Below are 22,627 nucleotides of genomic sequence, written 5' to 3' on the forward strand. Positions count from 1 at the left end.
TTCAGGGAAGCAAAGCCCAAACCACACCCACTGCCGTGGAGTCCATTCTGACCCACAGCGCCCCTAGAGGACAGAGTGGAACTGCCCACAGCGTCTCCAAGGCTGTCCATCTTCACAGAAGCGCGCTACTTCATCTTTGTCCTGTGGAGTGGCTGGTGGATTTGAACCAGCTGAGCACTTTTAACCAGGGCTGCTCCTTATTGCTGTGGTTTTGATAATATACTTAACAAGTTTATCAAGGTGGGTGGTGTCCCTGGTGAACTCATTTTTGGTTTTATACTTTTATGTTTTTAAGAGCCAGATTTACAGAAATCACATGACTGCCAGCTCCTATGAGGCCCCCGCTCCACCAGGCTCCTTCCACAGTGATTATGGCTATGGCGCTTACGGCGGGGTGCGGGGCTTCCCCGAGTACAACTGCCCTGCTGACGGCAGCTGGCCTGCCGTGGACTCAGGTGGGTGCTCTTGGGGCACAGCAGGGCTAGCGTCTCCCCCATGCCCAGCAGCACAGAGGGACACCGTGACTGCGAGGGCCAGGGCGTCTGTGGTGGCCTGGTGCACCCCGCGGGATGAGGGCGGCCCACTCAGCCCTCCGTGTGGAGCTTGTCAAGGGGCATCCTCAGGGCCCCAGCTCCAGCACGCAGAGGCAGCTCTGCGTTTGCATAGCCATCAGGCGGCCTTGTCCGAGCTCTTGTGCCCCAGACGTCGGCAACCTGGACACGCGGTTCGGGAGGAAACTTTTAAGTGCATCTGTCCTGGAGCCGCGTTCACGTTCAGAATGCCTCCAGGACACCCAGTGGAGCGCTGTTTCTCAGGAAACTCCGAGTCTGCGGAAGCTGTGGAACAGCAGTAGTTTTCTTTATTCAACAGTTTCAGTTTAACGGCCTTGCTTTCCTTTTCTCTCGGGGAGTTTCGTGTGTCACCCCGGGTTCTCTGTGGTAACATCGGGCTGATGGGACACGGTGCTCGGGAGCACCTGGGGCCCTGGGAGCATGGAGTCCAAGCAGCAGGAACCCCAGAAAAGGGCTCTATGGGCTTTGTCAAAGGGCTTTTCCTCTGAGAAGCTTCTTTTTAGCAGCAGAGACTTGGGCACGTCCCCTGGCGTTCAGGTGCTTAGTAACCGGTGACTTCCTGCCCAGAGGCAGTTTAGCGCAGTGAGTGAACTTGGCCTTGTTGTCGGTGGCTGCGCCGCGCGGGCATCTAATTCAGGGCCCTCCAGGGCTAAGCTGCTTATCTTTTCTTCCGGTGACTTGCTCACAGCCCCGTCAAGACCCAGTTCTCCTGAGAAGTTCTCAGTGCCCCACGTCTGTGCCAGGTTCGGTCCTGGTGGGCAGCTCATCAAGGTGATCCCAAACCTGCCTTCGGAGGGACAGCCGGCGCTGGTCGAAGTGCACAGCATGGAGGTAACACAGCTGGGTGCACCGCTGCTCTGTGCAACCCGGCCCTCCATGGGCTTGGTGGCCGGTCAGCCTCAGGCAGTGAGTTGGGTGGCTGAGAAAAGCCCTCAGGAAGTGCTTACCAGCCCACGAGCCTTCGCTGTGCACGTGCCCCTGGTCTCCAGTTATGCCCCTGGTCCCAGAAGCCCCTGCAGCAGGCACCTGTACTAGCTGGTGTGCAGAGTCGGGCTTGGCTTCTCATGTGCACCTGTGGTGACAGAACCTGCGTGCGTTCATCATGGTGGCCTAAAGTAGCTGCACCGAGGAGGGGCAGGCTGCAGGGGGCAGCACCACTGCATCCCCATCTGGTGAGCCAGCTCCCCACCATGGGGGCCTCTTCCGTCATACACATCGGACCCTTTCTCAGGGTTTGTAGAGGAAAAAATGGACCTCACTCCTTAAGATCAGATCTGAAAGTCACCACTTTTGACCAGCGTGGCTGCTCCCTGCCCGTGTTTCTGACGAGTGCTGGCCGACCTCACTGGGTAGTAGGGGAGCAGCTGCCCTCTGCCCGCCCCGTCCAGTCTGCAGCGCTGGCCCCATGGGCGCCCCCTTCTTGTTGCAGACGCTGCTGCAGCACAGCCCGGAGCAAGAGGAGATGCGCTCATTCCCTGGCCCGCTTGGCAAGTACGTGGCCACCCGCCGGCTCTCGAGGCGTATGCGGGCTGTGGCCGCTGCAGTGCTGAGCGTCTGTCCTCTTTGCAGAGATGACACCCATAAAGTGGACGTCATTAACTTCGCCCAGAGCAAAGCGGCAGGATGTTTCCGGGATGAAAGCCTCATCGACCAGGAGTCTGCCAGCCTTCTCTGGAAGTTCATTGTTCTGCTGTGTAGACAGAATGGGGTACGAGTCTCCATTGGGTGCTCTGCTGGGATTGCACACGGAGAGGGGGGTGCTTGGCAGCTGGCCTGAGTCAAGCGGGGTTTCCATTGCCGGCCTCTCGGCCCGGGCTCTGTGCCCGGGTCCCTGCCGTCCTCTGAGGGCGGCTCATACGGCAGGTGTTCAGCCTGAGCTCAGGAGGAGACTGCTCAGGCCTTCCCTGCTCATGCTCCCTGCTCACCTGCCGACCCCTGTAGACCGTGGTGGGCACCGACATCGCCGAACTCCTGTTGCGTGACCACAAAACCGTGTGGCTTCCTGGGAAGTCCCCCAACGAGGCGAACCTCATCGATTTTACCAGTGAGGCAGTAGAGCAGGTGGAGGAGGAGGAGTCCGGGGAGGCTCAGCTCTCGTTCCTCACGGACCGCCAGACGGCCGGCACCGACGCTCTCGAGAAGGACACCGAGCGCTTTCGAGAGCTGCTCCTCTACGGCCGCAAGAAGGTGAGCGCCGTCTGCCGGGCGGCTCCCGGGCGTCCTCCCTCAGGAGGCTGCAGTCTCTGGCCGGCCACATCCAGGCCTTTGACGGTGCACTGCCTGTGTCCTGGCTCCGCTCGGCCACACCCGAGACGCCCCAGGGAGGCAGAAAGGCACCCTGTTCTCTGTCTTTCCTGCTTCGTGGGGGCTGGGAGTTGGGAGGAGAGATGAGATAGTTGAGCAAGACCATGTCTGATGGCTCAGCCGTTCAGAGCCCTGGAGAAGGGAGGAGTGTGAAGGATGGGCCTGGAGGGCACAGCTTGTGGGGAGCCACAAGGAGGGGGCACCCTCCCTGGGGACACTCTTGTGGTGAGGGAGAGGGCACTGGTGTGGGAAGAAATCTAGGGCAGGGCCGTGGCTTGGGTGGCGGAGCCAGAGTGACCCTGGCGGGGACAGCGGGGACAGCTAGCGTGTACACAGCTGGGGCCCAGGTGTCGAGGCTGAGGTGCCTGCCAGGTGGCAGGGGCACTGGTGCGTGGGGCTCTGAGTGGTGGAGATGGAGAACGGGACACAGAGTAACCACATGACTGGGAAATGAGCGCTTTCAGCATTACGCTGACAGAGCCTCCTGGATTCTGGGAACATTTGTCTCCGTCACAGCATTTCTGTTTCTTAGCCCGAAGGCTGCCCTCACGAAGGCCTTGCTTGTGCTTAGGAGGTGCCAGCAGAGCCCGGGGCTGCTCCGAGCTGGGGTCCTGGTGACGGGGATCCTAGGGCCACCCCGAGCTGGGGTCCCGGTGACAGGGATCCCGGGTGCTGCTCCGAGCTGGGGTCCTGGTGACGGGGATCCTGGGGCCACCCTGAGCTGGGGTCCTGGGATGGGTTTCTTGTCACAGTGGGAGGCAGCCTTGCTTGTAGTTCTTCTCACTCGTGTGCCCTGGTGTGCCCTGGCTCTCCATGCTGGAGAGGTGGTGGTCTCCGCACTGGAGAGGTGGTGCTCTGGTGACAGTCACAGAGAAGACCACATGCGTGTCTGCAAAGACTTGCCGTGTAGGAGCTTTGTAACTCAGGAGCTCCCCCTTGTGAGCTGTGTGCGTTGGGCTGGGGCCTTTGAACCTGCTGGTTCTCCCTCTGGGCTGAGTTCTTTGCACTGCTGTCCGTGTGTGAGGGCGTGTGGTCCGGGGCCCTGCTCGCTTGTTACGCTGACGTGAGCTGCTTTGAAGGTGCCACCACGCCCCCCCTCGTCCTCAGTAACCAACCAGACGCTTTGCAGGATGCACTGGAGTCTGCCATGAAGAACGGCCTGTGGGGTCACGCTCTGCTCCTGGCCAGTAAGATGGACAACCGGACGCATGCCAGAGTCATGACCAGGTAGAGGAGGCCACGCCCAAGGAGCTCGGCTGGTCAGCACGGGCATTTTTCTGGGGGAAACAAGGAACTTTGCACGTGCATGGCATGCATACAGCAGGTGTATACTAAGGGTACTAGCACAAGAACCCTCTGCCCACTAGTTCTCCCAGTCACAACTATGGCATGCAGATCCTATGCCCATTGACCCTCTCCTCTGGGGTGGTTCTGTGGCATAGGGACCCTATGCCCACTGGCCCTCCCCTGGGATGGTGCCATGGCACACAGACCGTATGGCCACTGGCCCTCCCCTGGGGCTACATGATTGACTAATACTTAGATTACGTCTAAGCGTGTGGCTTTTAATACTTTCTATAAACCCCATTAGGTTCTACAGTCCTCACCTCTGACAGCTTTAAAAATGAAGGTTGAGGCCTGCTGGTTGCTGGGTTAGACCTTCGTGAGTTTGGTTGTTACATTAAAGCACTGTTTTTGCTAACTGAGCCCATGTGCAGTTGGTGTTTCTGTGTCTGCCCAGGTTTGCCAACAGCCTGCCCGTTAACGACCCTCTGCAGACAGTGTACCAGCTGTTGTCGGGCAGGATGCCAGCAGCGTCCACGGTGAGTGTCACCGCTGAGGAAGAACCTGGGCAAGTGCCTGCTCGGAGGGCCCTAGACCGCGTTGTCATGTGTGCGGCATGTGGTGCTTCGTGCACATCATAGCCTCTGGAGCTAGCGGGGACAGAAGCACCGCCTGTGGGTCACAGCAGGTGCTTTCTGTCTGTCCGTGGCGCAGTGTTGTGGAGATGAGAGGTGGGGAGACTGGAGGCCACACCTGGCCATGGTTTTGTCCAACCTGAACAACAACATGGAGGTGGAATGCAGAACAATGGCTACGATGGGGGACACTCTGGGTAAGGGGCCGAGGTGGGCAGTGGGCAGGCTGGGCAAGGGGCCGAGGTGGGCAGGGGGACAGGCTGGGTAAGGGTAGGGGTCAGTGGCTGAGATGGGCATGGTCCAAGACCTGAGTGGGTCGCACTGCTGGAGGACTGAGTGGTAGATGTTGCTGATTCTGTGGTGGGCTTTTGGTGTTTTCTGTTACAATTTTCTGATTTCTGTGAGCATGGCTGGTGGTGAGGTCCGGCCTGCCTGTGTCCCTCCAGCTTCCAAAGGCCTCTTAGATGCTGCCCACTTCTGCTACCTCATGGCCCAGGTTGGATTTGGGGTCTACACGAAGAAAAGTACAAAACTGGTCTTGCTCGGCTCCAACCACAGGTGAGGAGCCAGGTGTGCATGATAGCGTGTCTTCCTTAAAGCAGGAGCTTCCTCCCATTAGCCCAGCACAGGACGTAGTCGGGGTCTGTTGCCAGCCTTGGTCTCTGCATCCGGTGGCAGGAATCTTGGGTGAATGATACCAGTAGTTGGCAGCTGTCTCAAATCAGAATAATCCTTCCCTCAACAGTTGGCCGTTCTTGAGGTTTGCAACCAATGAAGCTATTCAGAGAACAGAAGCCTATGAGTACGCTCAGTCCCTCGGGGCCCACAGCTGCTCCCTCCCTCATTTCCAGGTCGGTGCTGGGGGCGCATCTCCTGTTTTAGCACATGGGTTGCCCATGCCAATGCGTGTGTGGGTTCTGAGGAAAGTGAACACAGATTTTTGGAAATTCATTTTTCTGAGAGACATTTGATCTGTGATGCTCTCAAACGAAGCCGTGTTGTATAAAAGTTGTTTGCTTTCTGACTCTTGATGTTTTAAATATTAAAAATCTAGAGCGCTCACTCTAGTATCAGATGTGCTGAGAGCTCTCTGAGTCTTACAGCTTTTCAGAGTGTGTGGGGTACCATGTGTACCCGTGAGCAATGCTGCCCCACGTGTCGGGCACAGCGTGTACCCATGAGTGGTGCTGCCCAGCGTGTAGGACACTGTATCTGTGAGCAGGGCTGCCCAGCGTGTGTCAAGGACAGTGTGTACCCATGAGTGGTACTGCCTAGCATGTGTCGGGGACAGTGTGTACCTGTGAACAGTACTGCCCAGTGTGTTGGGCACCATGTGTACCCCTGAGCAGTGCTGCCCAGCGTGTGTTGGGTTCAGTGTGTATCTGTGAGCGGTGCTCTCAGCGTATATTGGGCACAGTGTGTACCTGTGAGCGGTGCTGTCCAGCGTGTGATCAGGTACTGTGTGTACTTTGGGGCGGTACTGCCCAGCATGTGTTGGGCACTGTGTACATCAGGACAATGCTGAAACGCTGGCAAGTGCCTGCCTCTCTTTGGGGCAGCCCAGTGGCTGCATTAAAGCTGGGAAGGAGAAAGCGACAGTGGGGCCCAGAGGGGCCTTGTCTGCTCTCTTTGATCCTGAAGTGTCTCACAGATAAGGGCTAGTGCCGCTGTTGTGGGGGAAGAAGGGTGGCACTCAGTGGTACGGGAAATTGTGGAGAGCCCACAGCTGATGACGCTGTGCAGCCAGGCCGGAAGACAAGGTGTTTGAGGCCTCTGCTCGTCGTAGGTGTTTAAGTTCATCTACGCCTGCCGGCTGGCTGACATGGGACTGGCCACACAAGCCTTTCACTACTGCGAAGTCATTGCCAAGAGCATCCTGGTGCGGCCCCAGGCGCACTCCACAGTACTAATCGGCCAGCTCATCGAGGTGAGTGCCTGGGAGCCCCTGGGTGCTCTCGGCCTGGGGGATTGGGTGCATGCAGCACTTGGCCTAGCTCTGGGCCGTGCTGTGTGTTTTAGTGTGCGGAGCACGAGGTGCTGAACTAGAGCAGGACCTTAGCAGTGAGCGTCTGGGACGGGAGAGATCCCTGTACTCTGGGAATTTTACTTCAGAGCAGTTTAGTTTGGTAGTTAGAAGGGCCCAGTGGCCTAGGGTAAGTCCCGTCTCTGCCGCTGGAAGCTCCAGTCTCCTTATCTTTGAAGTGGAGATGGCTTGACAGTCCCTGAGAGCCTGGGGAGAGCCTGGGACAGGGAGGCCATGGGTCAGGCGTGCAGGCATGGCAACTGCATGCCAAGTCTGTCCAGACCCAGCAATGCAGGCAGGCTGCCCTGAGGAGGGTCTGGGGCTGCTGCTGTATGTGCAGGGGTGTCACTTGGCCATGTGTGCTGAGCGCTTGAGTCCCACACCCTTTGCCTGATCACCTGCTGATGCATAGAGACGCCAAGGGCGCCTCACGTGAGCTTGCCACGGACCCGCTGAGCCCTCGTCTTCGGTTTCACTGGTTACGTCTGCTCCAGGTGGTAGTCTGAAGACACTGTCTTGCTGGCCCTCACCTGGTGGTAACAGGCCTTCATTTTGCTGCGTTTCTAGGTAGCTTCCCAGTTACGCCTCTTTGATCCTCAGCTGAAGGAGAAGCCGGAAGAGGAGGCCTTTGTGGAGCCCGCCTGGCTGGTCCAGCTGCAGCATGTGCAGAAGCAGATCCAGGTAGATGACTTGGAGGCTGGCAGCCAGTCACAGGGCAAGGAATGGCACCCCTGTCCTTTCCCGTCAAAGACAGCCAAGCTGAGCAGTGGCACCGCAAGGCACTGAAGGCTGGGCAGGCGGCTCCCGGGCCGGGTGGTGGGATGCCACGTTCAGACGGCGGGTGGCTGGTGGGCTCTGGGTGCCTGAATGTCTCTCCCCAGGAGGGTGCTGGGGCCTGGCAGCAGGATGGAACCTTCCCCCCACAGTGTCCCAGCACGCCGGGCTCCCAGGCAGAGCAGTGTGACAGCCCAGGCCCCGGGCAGCCAGCAGCTCTGGGCCCTGAGAACCCACTGCTGGCACTGCCCCTCCTGAGTGCTGAGCCCTCCGGCCCCAGCGTGCAGCTGCTACCCTCAGGTGAGCCCCCCAGGAGTGCTGGCTTGACAGGGAGACGTTTTGCTGTATGGGGACTGGAGGAGACATTTTGTCCCTTCCCCGAGGTTTGAGGGGCTCCTCGGGCCTCCTCCTCTCTGTGCTTGTCCCTGGACTCGCCAACCAGCTGTGTGGCTCGGGGCTAGCAGTGTCCCTAGTACATCTGATGACGGGAACAAGTATTAACCCTCTGACTCCAAGACTGCCCACTCTGCCCATTGCAAGCCAGCGGGGTGGTGATGGTGGTGTTGGCCCTTCTCTGGTTGTCAGCTCGTGGCAAGTGGCTGCATGAAGACCCGGGGGCAGCTTTGAACATGCCAGTGTCTTCATGTTAGTAACTGCTGTTCTCTTCCTCGTTGTCCTCACAGCCCCGCAGACGCCTCCAGGCGTGCAGCCGCCCAGCCTCATCAGAGTGCCACTGTTCCCAGTACCACCGCCTCCAGGCCTGGCTGAGCCGGCACCTGTGTGTGCACCTCTGGGGTCTACACTTGGGTTCCCGGAGCCTGCGTGGGCTGGTCCTGCAGCCCCCCACGTGGGGCCTGGTGCACGGGCAGGTGCCCCTGCTCTCCAGCAAGACGAGTCTGGGCATCAGGATCCAGGTGGGCCTGCAGGTGTGCCGTCGGCACTGGCGTGTAGTGAGCCCCGGCTGTGCTCGGGGACGACTGGCAGGAGAGACTTCACAGGTCCCACGATCTTGAGACAGGCTACATTGCATGTCTCTACATAGACCTAAGATTCTAGACATTAGGACAACTGATGAAGCCCTGCTAGGCTGGAGTGTCCACACTGGCTTCTCGGGTGACTTGGCTGTTTACGGTGGTATGAGGGTGGAATGGACCTTCACGGCCAGATGCAGGAGCCTTGAGGGGCCTCAGGCCTGTGTCTGCAGACAGCCCTCGAACTCCTTGTGAGCACAGGAGTGGGGTTGTGGACTCAGCACTGAAGTCAAGCCGGCTCCTTGTTCCTGGTCTGTCCTTGGCTCTCTTTATTGGGACAGGAATGACATCTACAAAGATGCTATTTCCATAGATTCACACTAAGTCTCATCCTTGGTTCCTGAAAACAACACGGGTGCAGTGGGGCTCCCCTGAGAAAGTAGGGTATCCCTCAGTGTGTTTGACATGGACACCCCTGTGTCCAGTGTTCTATGGGACTAAATGCTACCATTCTCAATTCTGCTGACAGGGGTCTTGCCACGGGAGTCACCCACGAGAAACTCGCACTTGGCACCGCAGGGAGAGGATTTTGGTGGAAACATTGACAATCCGGTATTGTCTCACATTCTTGTTTCAGCTATTTGTTTTCCGTAGATCAAGTTCATTGAGTTCTGTCTTCAGCTGTAAGTAGAGAAAAGAACGAAGGTTGTGAAATCGTGCTTAAAAGAGAAAGCCCACCTCTAGCGGCTTCTGTCCCAAACACGGGGAGGGTAGGGAAGCCATCCATAGGGAAAAAAAGAGGAGGAGGAGGGTGGGACCCCACAGTGTAAAGACAGGTCCCTCCCCAGGAGGAGAAGGAGCCAATGGCCTGAAACCCCTTTGTGAATTTGATTTGCCTGAGATGGGGAAGCGTCTCTCGTGTCTGAACTTCCGTGATACGGTGGTTAGATGCTGTTGCGTCAGTTTTGACCGGCGATCCCACGAACAGAACGAGACACTGCCCGGTCATCCTCACGGCCTGCTCTGCTCTGGGTCCTTCTGCTTTACCGAGCGTGGTGCCTGTACCCGAACCCTCACCCTCCTGACAGCATGTCATCCTTGCTCCTGAGGAGCGTTCTGGCTGCACTTCCTCCAGGACGGATTTGTGCGTTCTCTGACCGTCCGCGCGAGCTCAGTGATCGTCACCGACACCACAGGGCAAAGGCATCAGCGCTGCTTTTGTCGTCCTCATTTGTTGTCTGGCTTTCACATGCATGTGGACTTTCACTATGGCTTGGGTTAGCTGTGCTTCAGTCTTCAAAGTGACTAAATCTTCTCTTCTTAACACTTGAGACGTCTTTTGCAGTAGATCTGCCCAGGGTAGTACATTGTTTGATTCCTTGACTGCTGTTTCCACGGACGATGATTGTGGATCCAGGTAAAATGAAATCCTAGACAACTTGAAATCTTTTCTCCGTTTAGCATAATATTGTAATTGGTCCAGCTGTGAGGATTTTTGTTTTCTCTATGTTGAGGCCGAACGCACCCTGAAGGCCGTGTCTTTGGTCTCCACCAGTAACTACGTCAAGTCACCTTCACTTTGAGCGGCAAGGCTGTATCATCTGCGTATCACAGGTTATTCATGAGTCTTTCTCCATCCCTGATGTCACCTTACTCATACAGTCCAGCTGCTCAGATTATTTGCTCAGCAGACAGATTGAATAAGGAAAGGATAACACCTTGATGCACACTTTTAATTTAAAAAAAAATGTATTGTGATTTGGGTGATAGTTTAGAGAACAAATTCATTTTCCACACAGCAGTTCATACACATTTTGTTTCATGGCATTGAGTGCACTGCCCCGTGATGTAACAGCTCTCTTCCCACCTCCTCCCATAGTGACCTCTTCCCTGTGTCTTTCCTTCCTGTGCACTCCTGCTCCCTGAGCTGTCTCCCTGTGCAAACACTGCCTTTCCATTCTCCCACAATTGATCACTCTAAGGAGTGTATCTACCTGATGTAAATGTTTACCCCATATGGCTGTCTATTGTTTGCCTGGAAGCCACAGGAGTGAGTTCAGTTCCAGACCTGAAGGGTAACTAGGGGCCTTAGTCTTGGGGGTCTCACCAGGTTCTATCAATCAGATCAGTAAGCCTGGTCTTTTTTTTAATTATTTTGAGTTTGCTCCACATTGTTCTACCACTCTATCCAGGGTCTCCTGCACTGATCCCCCTCCGAGTGGCTGACAGTGGTGGCCGGGCACCGTCTAGTGCCTCTGGTCTCATGGTCATACAGGCTGAGGGTTGCATGGTCCCCTAGTCCCTTTGACTGATTGTTATTATGACACACACCTTTGTTGATTTTAAACCATGCAGTAGCCCCTTGCTCTGTTTGAACAACAGCCTCTCAGTCTGTGTACAGGTTCTGCATGAGCCCAATGAAGGGTTCTGGGATTCCCGTCCTTCACTGTGTTACTCATAATTTACGAGGATCTACACACCGAATGCTTTTGCGTGCTCAGTAAGGTATAGGGAAACAGCTTTCTTGCATTCTCTACCTTCAGCCAAGATCCATCTGGTATCAGCAACATCATCCTTCATTCCACGTCCTTTTCTGAATCCAGCTTGAATTTCTGGCAGTTCCCTGTTGATGTACTGCTGCAACCAGTTTTTAATTACCCTTAGGAGCTCTGGTGGCACAGTGCCTAAGGCATATGACTGCTAACCAGAAGGCTGTTGGTTCAAACCCACCAGCCGCTACCCAGAAGGAAGATTGGGTAATCTACTTCCATAGTGATAACCGCTTCGGAAACCCAAGGGGGGTTGCTATGAGTCAGGACTGACTTGACAGCAGTGAGTTTGGTTTTTGTTAAGCAAAATTTGACTTACACGTGATATTAATGATACTGTTCAATAATTCCACGTTCTGTCGGATCACCTTTCTTTGATGCTGGCACACATATGGATCTCTTCCAGTTGGTTGGCCAGGTAGCTGTCTTCCAGATCTCTTGCCATAGATAAGTGATCGTTTCCAGCACTACATCCGTTTGTTGAAACATTTGATTGTATTCTGTCGATTCCTGGAGGCTTGGCTTTTGCCAGTGCCTTCAGTGCAGCTTGAACTTCGTCCTTCAGTACCCTCGGTTCTTCACAGCAGCACTGAGGAGGAAGACAGAGAGGTACCCAAGAGATCCAACAAAAATCAATCCTCTTACGTATAGAATACTGTGTTGTCAGTGATAACAGACATTAATCTACAGGTTAATAGATAGGTAGGCAGGCTGAACAATCAGGTGTGTCTAGGCAAAAAGGAACATACCTATGACCATATACAAGGTTGGCAGATGATGTTTGTACATATGTATTTGTATGAGCTATAAGAATGTCCAACTATGTAATAGCGCCAACAAGGGGCAAAGTTAGGATAACTTTTTGACCACAGCCAACCACCCCAAGGGAGTGAGTAGTTGGACCTGTAGGCTCAGGACCATTGTTGTAACAGACATTAAGCTCAACTGGCATAACACACTACACAAAAACATTGTTCCACATCCTGCTTTGGTGAGCAGCAACTAGGGTCTTAAAAGCTTGGAAGTGGCCATTTAGATGCAACGATGGATCTCTCCTCGTCCAGAGCAAAGAAGAATGAAGAAAACCAAAGATGCATGGAAACAATTAGTCCAAAGGACTGGTAGGTGACCCTCAGCCTAAATCACCATGAGACCAGAGGCACTAGATGGTGCCTGGCTACCACTGTCAACCACTCAGAGGGGGATCAGTGCAGGAGATCCTGGGTGGAGCGGGAGAACACTGGAACAAAACTCAAAATAATAAAAAGACCAGGTTTACTGGTCTGATAGAGTCTGGTGAGACCCCTGAGACTAAGGCCCCTAGTTCTCCTTCAGGTCTGGAACTGAACACACTCCCACAGCTTCCATCCAAACAACAGACAGGCACATAGTGTGAACATTTCCATCAGGCAGACATGCTGCTTGGAGCGATCAGTCTGGGAGAACAGAAGGGCAGTGCACAGGGAGACAGCTTGGGGAGGGGAATGCATGGAGGGAAGGACCCAGGGAAGAGGTAAGTACACGGAACAAGTGGGAAGAGAGCTGTTATGTTGTGGGGAAGTGCAGTCAGTGCTGTGAAACCAAATGTATATGAACTGCTGTATGGAAAAGGAATTTGCTCTCTAAACTGTCACCCAAATCACAATAAAATTAAAAAAAAAAAAAAAGGAGACATGGGTTCGTGATCCTCTGCTGTCTCCTGAACGTGGACCGTTCGTTTTGGTGCAATGACTCCTTTTTTTCTGATGCTTCCTGCATCGTTGAGTGCTTTGCACATCAAGTCCATCAGTGTTGCCACCCGAGGCTTGAACGTTCCTCCCTCTCGGTTTTCTAGCTCCAGGTCTCGCACCTTCTGTTACAGCAGGGCTTTGTCTTCTTTAGCTCCTCTGCACTTAAGAGCAGGTTTCAGTGTCTCTCCTGACACCCATTTTGGTCTTGTCTTTCTTGGACTTTTTGATGAACTTCGGCTGTTTCAGCACATGGTGTTCTTGATGTTGTCCCACTGCTTGTCTTCTCCTTGATCATTAGTGTTCAACATGTCAAATCTATTCTTGAGATAGTCTCTAAATCAGGGGAGATGTACTCAAGGTCATATTTTGGCTTTCATGGACTTGGTTTCATTTTCTTCAACTTGAACTTGTATATGAGCAATTGATGGTCTGCTCTACAAGATAACTGAGTTTCTTCCTTGTCTCTTATCACAGCTGTAGTTTGATTCCTAATGTCTGTGTACTCTGACTGGCAAGATCCACATGTAGCATTGCTGTCCATGTTGTTAAGAAGAGGTATTTGAAATGAGTTAGTCTTTGGTCTTGCAAAATTCTGCCATGTGGCCTTCAGCATCGTTTCTTTCACCAAGGCTGTACTTGCCAACTACCGATCCTTTGTGTCCATCTTTTGCATTCCAATCACCAATAATTACCATCATATCTTGATTGCGTGTTGATGAATTTCAGACTGCAGAAGTTGATAAAAACCTTTCTTTGACATTAGTGGTTGGTGCATAAATCTGAATAACAATTGTGTTAGCTGGTCTTCTTTGTAGACATGTAGATATTATCCTATCACTGACAGTGTTGTACTTCAGGACAGGTCTTCAAATGTTCTTTTGGATGAGGAATGTGATGCCATTTCTCTTCAATTTGTCATTCCCCGCATAGAAGACCATATGATTATCCAGTTCAAAATGGCCAATTCAGTCCATTTCAGTTCACTAATGCCTCATTCGTTGCCATGGAGTCAATTTTGACTCATAGTGACCCCTCCTTGGGTTTCCAAGGTGATACCATTACGGAAGTAGATTGTCCAGTCTTCTTGCAAGGAGTGGCTCATGAGTTTGAACCATCAACCTTCTGGTTAGCAGTCAGATGCCTTAGGCACTACGCCACCAGAGCTCCCAGTGTTTATGCATTTCATTTCATTTTGGACAACTTCTAATTTTCCTAGATTCATACTTTGTACATTCTTTGTTCTAATTATGAATGAGTAGTTGCAGCTGTTTCTTCTCAGATCAAGTTATGCCACCATAACAAATAGAGGCCCTGAAAGCCTCACTCCATCCACATCATTTAGGTCAGCTCTACTTTGACAAGGCAGCTCCTCCCCGGTTGTACTTGAGTGCCTTCCGGCCTGAGGGGCTCATCTTCCAGCACTGCATCAGACAGTGTTCGACCACGGCCCGTAAGGTTTTCACTGAGCAAGTTTGTCTGAAGTAGAATGCCAAGTTCTTCTTCCCAGTCGATCTCAGTCCAGAGACTCCACTGAAACCTGTCCACTATGGGTGACCCTTCTAGGATTTGAAACACATTGGCATAGCCTCCAGCTTCACAGCAGCATGCCAGCCACCACAGTCCGACACGCCAACAGCCTCTCAGATGGTGGTGGTCTCCTGTAGCCACCACGGTCCAACACGCCGACAGCCTCTCAGATGGTGGTGGTCTCCTGTAGTCCTGTAGCCACCATGGTCCAACACGCCGACAGCCTCTCAGATGGTGGTGGTCTCCTGTAGCCACCACGGTCCAACACGCCAACAGCCTCTCAGATGGTGGTGGTCTCCTGTAGCCACCACAGTCTGACACGCTGACAGACTGATGGACAGGTGGTGGTCTCCCGTGACAGAACGCCTGAAGTTGTCAGTGGCCGTGTTGAAATAGAAAGTCACTTTGTCAGTCATGTGTGGTGTTCACGTCTCTTCTGTCTGCTCTGGTCCACGTGGAGGGACAGGAAGCGTTTAGACTGAACTTCTGGGGCCTTTTTCCAGGGCACAGCCTTGTGGTAGTGTCTTACCAACAGGTGATTGCTGTAGTCTAGAACCTTCATTATGTTTCAACTCCTGAAATAACTGTTCCTGGAAAAGAAATAAGAGTTTAAATGTATTGGCAAGTGTCTCAATCCAGGGAAAGGTCTTATTCTCTAAAATTTCCTCAGTCCCCAGCACGCCACCCTCAGCACATGCACTCCGCCTCTGCTTCCTACTGACTCTGGGCAATGCAGTCCTCCTTGCGGGGTGCCACTTGGCCTGGTTCTAGTGAGGCCCCAGAGAAGATGCAACAGCCCCAGCCTCAGCCCATGGGGTGGCAAGCCGGGGCTGCGTCCACCAGCTGTCTCTGCAGCTCTTGCGTCCCGGGAGCCATCCAACCTCTCGGGGACAGTTGAGAGACTGCAGGGGCATCCCTCCCACTGTGCTTTTGTTCCTGGGTGGCACACACCAGGTGAGCCTGCCCTGTCCTTGTCTGAACAGGACTGCGTGAGCCAGCGGGACTCAGAGCACCCCCTGGGGTGGGGGCATTCAGACTCAGGTGGGATGACAGCTGCTGACGTGAAGAGGCCTGTGAAGTCAGCCCCAAAAGAGGCCAAGGAGCCCAGGAAGGTAACTGCCCCTGTCTCACTCGCAGCAGGCCCCGGGTGGGTGGGGACCCAGGGGACGGCCTGGCCTGTGAAGGCAGCCTGAAATGAGGCCAAGGGGCCCAGGAAGGTGACAGTGTGGGTCTCGCACCTGGACAGGCAGCCCTAAGGTGGGCGGGTGGGCCTGGGGGATGGACTTGGACTCCCAAGAGCCAGCTGTCCAAAATCAGAGGCCAGGAAAAGCTGTTTTCCCTCTACATCAGGCCTCTGAGGTCTAAGAGACGTGCAGGGAGAGTATGGCGCATAAGCCAGCAGCTAGGGGGTGTCCTGTGTGGGCACACGTGGCCACCCCAGACTGCACAGACCACGTTTCTAGTCCCTGGCGGGTTCTGTCCTGTTTCTTGTCGGCCTGCCCCACAGGTGACTGCCCTTCTGGCTTTTACCCATTGGTTGGTTCCGCATGTTCCTGAACTTCTCACAAAGACGTCAGGTAGCAGTGGTTCCTCACCTTGTCCTCAGGCCCCATGGTTTGACTTAACCTTGCTCCCAGTAACTGATGTTTGAGTGGTGCTTGTTTGGGTCTCCTATCAGTAGAGCCATGGGAGCGGCCCTGTCCCAGCTGAGGGGCCAGCCTGCCATGTCCCACTGCTGGGAGTGGCATCGCTGGACCACAGGTGAGGTGCCTGAGCAGCTGCAGACCTGTCCCTGAGCAGCCCACCATTCACACCCCCAGCACCGGGGGGGCGTGCCAGCTGCCCTGCAGCTCCGCCAGGACAGAGTGGGCTCTTCTCTGGGGTCCTGACCAGCAGTCTGTTCAACAGTTTGACCTGTGTGTCGGCCATTCTCCTCTCGTTCTCTCTCCCTCTCCCTCTCCCTCACTGCCCCTCCCCCTCTCCCTCTCTCTCTCCCTCCCTCTCCCCCTCCCCCTCTCTCTCTCCCTCTCCCTCTCCCTCTCTCGCTCTCTCGCCCTCTCTCTCTCTATCTCCCTCTCTCCCTCCTTCTCTCCCTCTCTCCCTCTCTCTCTCTCGCTCCCTCTCCCTCTCTCGCTCTCGCTCTCTCTCCCTCTCTCTCTATATGTATATACATACATACATATATATATATTTTTTTAATTGTGATTTGGGTGAAAGTTCACAGAGGAACTTCACTTTCTATACAATAGCTCATACACATTGTAACACGATGTAATAGCTCTCTTCCCACTTCCTCCCTGTGGCTGCCTTTTCCCTGTGTCCTTCTTTCCTGTGTATTCCTGCCCTCAGAGCTGTCTCCTTGTGCATACGCTGCCCTTCACATGTCCCATGATTGGTCATTCTAAGACATGTACCTGCCTGCTGTAATTGTTCACCTTGTAGGTCTGTCTGTTGTTTGGCTGGAAGCCTCGGTAGTGAGTTCAGTTCAAGGCCTTAAGGGTGACTCGGGGCCATAGTCTCGGGTTTGTTTCACCAGGCTCTATTATCCATCTTTCTTGTGTAACCAGTGTCTTGGAAATGAAAAACTAAATCTACTGCCATGGAGTCTATGCCAACTCAAAGTGGGTGCCCTTATACGACAGAGTAAAATTACCCTACAGGGTCTCCAAGGCTGTCAATCCTTATGGAAGCAAAGCCCAAACCACATCCATTGCTGTGGAGTCCATTCTGACCAAGGAGTGGCTAGTGGGTTTGAACCTCCAACCTTTTGTTAGCAGCCCAGTGCTTTAACCACAGCACCACCAGAGCATTCTTGGGAATAAACACAGATTTAATGCAGGTTGTGCAGATTTGGGAGGGAAAACTCAGCTCTTGCGTAGACGTGAAACCTGCAGACCACTGCCGAGCTCCCAGGCCAGGTCACCCTCCCTCGGTGACCCACGGGGATCAGGGTGAAGAGTGTGCCACAGGGGCTGGGTTTGGCTTCTCACTAGTTTCTGGTGGCACTGGCAGGAAATGATGTGCAATGTGGGAAGAAAACTGCAGATCTGAGCTGTTGGCTCAGCAGGGGACACAGGGCGCAGGGGCTCTGATCTGCAGGCGCCCCACCCGACCTTCCTGCTTCCCCTGCCACGCCTTGTCTGCGCGGGTGTGGCACGGGGAAGCCTGATGGCGCTCAATTCTGCTGGTCCATGCCCAGAGCACCGAGTCCTGGTTCTCTCGCTGGCTGCCCGGCAAGAAGAAGACAGAGGCTTATTTACCAGATGACAAAAACAAGTCGGTGAGTGAGGCACATTGGGGTGCATGTGGCTGCCTGCCCACTGTGGGGACGACAGCTCAGGTCCACGCAGGTCTGAGGGGAGGTTGTGGCAGGTTTTCAAGCATCACAATGAACCAGGCTCTAATTCTGCTTTCCTCCTGTGCACAAAGCTCTCTTTCACTGTTTTTAATCTCACAGATCGTTTGGGATGAAAAGAAGAACAAGTGGGTGAATTTAAATGAACCGGAAGAGGAGGTAAGCTGTCATCACAGGCATTGGCTGGAACTGGGAGGAAAAAAACGAACTCACTGCCGTTGAGTTGGACCCAACTTATAGCAACCCCTCCTTGGGTTTCCGAGGCAGTATCACTACAGAAGTAGATGGCCCAACCTTCCTTCCAAGGAGTGGGTTTGAACTGCCAGCCTAAGAACTGAGAGGGGCAGCTCCTTTAAACATGCAGCCTTTGGGCTGTCAGGGACTGGCTCCTACCCGCAGAATGTTCCAGTGGGTTCCAAGGAGTGGACTTGTGAGGCTCTCTTCCCTTTGCAGAAGAAGGCTCCGCCCCCACCTCCTACGGCATTTCCCAAGGCTGCTCACACTGCCCCTCCTGGCGCTGGCGGCACCCCCAGAGCCGCCGTGAACGTGTTCTCTAGAAAAGCAGGTAACGGAGTCGCCCAGAGTGGGTGGGTCAGATTGCAGCAGCTGCAGTGTGTGTACGGGCTCGTTTTCCAGGCGGCGAGAGGCTGCCGGGGGTTGGAAGCCGAGCCCGGGGTGAGGCAAGTCTGCTTGGCAGCCCCCGTGCTTTCCTCGGCAGCCCCGGCTCCTGCTGAGCAGGCCCTGGTACCAGATGCGTGCGCCTCCCCGGCGCCCCCGTCGGCCAGCCATCGAGGTGCAGCTACGTGCTGTTGGGGCCGCCGACAGCGGTTCCTCGTGATGTTTGTGGCCTGAGTCTGGCCCCTCTCTCCCTGCAGCTGGCACCAGAGCGCGCTATGTGGACGTTTTGAACCCGAGCGGGGCCACGCGGACTGAACCTGCCCTCGCGCCAGCGGAGTTCTTTGCTCCACTTGCCCCACTGCCGATCCCTGCGCCCTTGTTTGTCCCGGGCCCAGGTGGGCTGCCTGGGCACAGGCCCCTCTGTGAGAGCCTCCGGCCCGTGGGCCCTCTGAGGGCCGCCTGCAGGGGCCAGGGGTTGCATGTGCCTCTGGCTTCCTTGTCCCCCTCCCTTTTGTGGGTGCACAGGAGACAGCTCTTCCTTGTACAGTTTTTAAAATGAAGCCCTGGGACATTTACGGGAGAGTGACAGCTGACGGCCCATCTCGTTCACAGATACTGAGGAACCCCAGCCTGCAGGAGCAGGGGATCCGACTGGGCAGTTGCCGGCCGGGGGGCCAGGCAGGCTAGAGCCCACCTTGGAGACCAAGGTGAGCGGCGTGGGAAAGGGGCAGCACACGCTGGGGATGGGCCCCACACCAGGTGAGGGGTCCCGCGGTTTAGCAAGGGCTCTCCATCTCACCTGGACGTGTGTTTCCTGTTGGGCTCTTGGAAAGTTCGAAACAACGGCCGTTGGTGTGCTATGCAGCGCCTCATCTCGTAGAAGTCATAGTGAAGATTTTTTTGAAATGTTTTAAACTGCTGCGGCATCAGGGAAATGGCTTTAGAGGCTCTCTGGAGGCAGATACACTTGCGTGATGCTTGGTTTTCTAGTCGCTGCTTTTTAAGTTTGGGGACATGTCTTACCCTCTCTGAGCCTCAGTTTCCTCTGTAGAATGGGACTGACAGGTGGCCCGGCTTTGGGGGGACCAGGCTCCTCGTGCCATCGAGAGCTGAGCCTGGCGAGCGTGGGCTGCCTGGGGGAGGCACTGCTCTGTGCCTCATGGGCTGGGGCCTGCTTACCACCGTGTTTTCCGTTTCTCTTTGCAGATTGTGAACTCTGGTGCTGTGCTCCCGCCCTGCGGCGTGGACGCGTCTCCAGGAGGAGAGGTAAGGGGCCCTCTTGAGCCTCAGTCAGCCTGTCCTAGGTCCAGGACAGGCCCCCTTGCTAACGAGTAGGAAAAGGGAGCTTAGGGCCTGTCCAGAACTCGGAACATGTTGTTACTGTGTCCTCGGGGCCCCAGAGGGCAGGACTTGAGTTCCCATCCATGTGCACCCTCTCCCCCGGGTACAGCATCTTAATGATCTCTCACTTGCCCAGGGCACAGGGTGAAATAGGTGTAGTCTGGCGAGGGGCCCAGACCCTCGCCCCTGCCCACACTAAGAGCTGTGCTTTCGTCAAACTCTGTGTGCGCGTGGGAGCGCTCAGCTAGCTCCAGCTTCGTGCCCTGTCGCTGTTCTAGTGGCATCCCAGAGCCTTCTGAGACTGGCCCTGCTGCTGGGCGTGGTCTGAGCGTCTGTGTGTTCTTGCTGTTTTGCAGCTTTCACGCTGTAGCTCAGTGAGCTCGCTGTCACGGGAAGTCAGCCAGCACTTCCACCAGGTACTTGCGGCTGGCGCTTTCTGCTAACACCTGAGTCCTCGCGTCGTCTTTTCTTTCCTTCTTGAGTCCTGAATATTTGTGGCCGTGCCCAACATGACTAACGCCACTGCTGTCATGCTCAGAGGTCCTGGGGGCCGTGTGCCCTGTCCAGACAACTGGCCAGCAGACTGGCCGGGGGCTCATGAGGGTGGCGGTTGCTCTGCCCCTTTGGGCAGCCTCTCTGGCTGAGACGTGTCAGAGCTTGTGGGCCTGCGGGCTCCTCTGGAGGGAAGGGCCCTGCTCTCTGACCCAGGTCGTGGGGGCGGTTCTGCCAGGGAGAGCGTGGCCCTAGTCTTGCTGCGAAACAAGGGGCCCCTCATCTGCTGTGTAGCTGTGTAGGTGACGGGCTGCTCAGAAGCTAGGGAGACACTGGTTGTGTGTTGAGTGCAGGGCTCGACCTGCAGGACTGAGAGGCTGTACCCTGGCAGCTGCTCACGTAGTAGGTGGCCCCTCGGCAAGCGCACCGTGGTCCTGCGGGTGCAGCACTGCCCTTGACCGCTCGCTGCCTTCCCTGCAGCCCCTCAGACACTGAAGCATCACCCCAGCACTGCTCTCCTGAAAGTGCTTGTCGGAAATGGGGTCTCAGGTTTGCAGAGGGGACAGAAACTAGGGGTAGTCCTGCCTCACAGACTGACTCCTGTGTGCTTCCCAGGTGCCTGGCGACCAGCCCCCTGTTGGGGGTCCTCCGGGGGGCGTTGTGCCCTTCTACAACCCCGCCCAGTTTGCACAAGTAAGTGACAGCCTGCTGGGGGGTGGAGACACCCCCACACACACTTGGGTACTTACCGTCTTAACTGACCTCTGTTCCCGGGTCTGCTGCCACCTGAGGTGTAAGGGTCGCTGCTGTGGGGGGTTTGCTGTCAGCAGCTGTCAGATCCCCTCCCCTGGGGTTCCACTCGCTTTCTTAGTCAGGGGGCTACAGCTGCAGGAGCGAAGCCCCACAGGCTGGTCCGAGACCTGCACCAGGCCCTCTGCACTCACCCCTCCTCCTCCCTGAGCATATGCTCCCCACCCCCACCCCGGGTCTCCAGTGAGGGCTGTGTGCTTCTCCACAATCAGCTTAGGCAGTTTCTTCAGGGCCCCCCGACCCCACCAGACACTCCCTACTCCACGTGCCCCCAGACTTACACTCACCACTTGGATGTCTGTGTGAACACTTCCCATGGCCGGCCCCGTGCATCTGTGTGAACATGGCCCATGGCCGACCCCGTGCGTCTGCGTGAACACGGCTCACGGCCGTCCCTGAGCTCACTGGGACCCCTGAAGGCTCTCTGCTTTCTTGCTGAGCCTTCATCTTTAAATTTGCTGTGGCCGAGTCACCACATGCCCTGTGGAGCCGGGAGCCCTTCCCATGGTGCCCACACCCTCCCCGCCCACGGTGGGCCCCTGCCCCCAGAACCCTTCTCATTCTTTTCTCGTCCCTGGCAGCTCCTTGATAACAGTGGGCAGGGCTTGGTCTCAGAGCCCTTCCACTCTTTGGGACCTGTGTTCTGCCCCTTGCTTGGGTGGAAGTCCCAGAATGGACGGTGGGTCCTGGGTTCTGATTCCGCTGTTGTGTGGGGAAGCCAGCCCTGAGTCTGTGCCTGTCGGCTTCTGCGCTCCCCTGGGCACGGCAGGTCCTCTCTGCCCTTCCGGCCCGGCCCGCCACCTGCTGGCCCTTGCGCCGTCGAGTGGAGAACATTCCTCCATGCCTGCACTGCTCTCAGCCCCTTCTCTCTCCTCCCTTCAGCCTCTTGCCCATTGAGAACAGGTTGGCTAGCAGCGTTTGGGGAGCTGAGTGAGGAACAGCTCTCGGGAAGGGGCCTTAGCAGAGCTCCATCTGACCCTGTTGCCATGGTGCAGACCCTGGTCTCAGCCACCCAGGACCCTGTCTTGTTCACTCTGCCCTGCTGAGGGCCTGTGCCTCTCGGGCTATCTGCGAGACACAGGGTGCTTCAGGGCCATGTCTGCCGCCTCTTCAGCCTTGGGATTTGGGGGTTCTGCTCTCCTGTCTTCTTTACCCTGGTAAAGGCAGAGGTTCTGGGGAGAGTAAGAGCAGTGCCTGTGTCAGTGGTTGTCTGCCCCCACGATGCCCTGCGTCCCCCAGGAGCAGGCCAGGCCACGGCCCCGCTGGAGTGTCGACGGCCTGGCAGCCAGGCACAGACTGCGGAAGCCTGCTGTGCTTTGAAGGCTCTGTGGGCCTCAGAGGGAATGCCAGGGTTTCAGGCTGCTAGCCTAGGCTTTTAGAAATAAGCAGAAATGCCCACTTATTTGTGTAAAAAGGCCTGACTTGTTTCCTTACACAGATCATAGGCAATCAGAGGTCACTGGCCAGCCCTGGGGGGAGAGTAGGCTGGGGAAAGTCAAGGCCATTCATTTTGTTTCAGGTCTCTGCTGCTGCTGGAAGTTCAAGGATGGGGAGGATGGGCCAGAGGAAGCACCTGGCGTTGAACTAGGTCCTCTGCTTTGGATCGGCGTTTGGACCCCTGAGAAATTCTCTTCACCGAGGA

General features: G+C 55.5%; 1 protein-coding gene across 1 annotated transcript in view; it reads left to right on the forward strand.

Moving 5' to 3' along the window:
- SEC16A (SEC16 homolog A, endoplasmic reticulum export factor) overlaps positions 1–22,573 on the forward strand; it is a 32,482-nt gene extending 9,909 nt beyond the window's left edge. Inside the window, exons 6-30 of the mRNA XM_007947033.1 lie at positions 296–455; positions 1,261–1,403; positions 2,002–2,063; positions 2,142–2,280; positions 2,514–2,759; positions 4,006–4,103; positions 4,618–4,699; positions 4,875–4,992; positions 5,242–5,353; positions 5,541–5,646; positions 6,582–6,722; positions 7,386–7,499; positions 7,700–7,892; positions 8,276–8,334; positions 8,432–8,518; positions 15,353–15,481; positions 17,569–17,649; positions 17,827–17,883; positions 18,178–18,289; positions 18,600–18,737; positions 18,955–19,049; positions 19,549–19,608; positions 20,040–20,099; positions 20,791–20,868; positions 22,505–22,573. Coding sequence (XP_007945224.1) covers positions 296–455; positions 1,261–1,403; positions 2,002–2,063; positions 2,142–2,280; positions 2,514–2,759; positions 4,006–4,103; positions 4,618–4,699; positions 4,875–4,992; positions 5,242–5,353; positions 5,541–5,646; positions 6,582–6,722; positions 7,386–7,499; positions 7,700–7,892; positions 8,276–8,334; positions 8,432–8,518; positions 15,353–15,481; positions 17,569–17,649; positions 17,827–17,883; positions 18,178–18,289; positions 18,600–18,737; positions 18,955–19,049; positions 19,549–19,608; positions 20,040–20,099; positions 20,791–20,868; positions 22,505–22,573 — 2,739 coding nt within the window. The remainder of the gene's footprint in view (positions 1–295; positions 456–1,260; positions 1,404–2,001; positions 2,064–2,141; positions 2,281–2,513; positions 2,760–4,005; positions 4,104–4,617; positions 4,700–4,874; positions 4,993–5,241; positions 5,354–5,540; positions 5,647–6,581; positions 6,723–7,385; positions 7,500–7,699; positions 7,893–8,275; positions 8,335–8,431; positions 8,519–15,352; positions 15,482–17,568; positions 17,650–17,826; positions 17,884–18,177; positions 18,290–18,599; positions 18,738–18,954; positions 19,050–19,548; positions 19,609–20,039; positions 20,100–20,790; positions 20,869–22,504) is intronic.
- The last annotated feature ends 54 nt before the right edge of the window (positions 22,574–22,627 follow it).

The sequence above is a fragment of the Orycteropus afer genome, unplaced genomic scaffold (assembly GCF_000298275.1).
Source record: "Orycteropus afer afer isolate SDZICR_OR568_19922 unplaced genomic scaffold, OryAfe1.0 scaffold00174, whole genome shotgun sequence".
Taxonomy (NCBI): Eukaryota; Metazoa; Chordata; class Mammalia; order Tubulidentata; family Orycteropodidae; genus Orycteropus; species Orycteropus afer.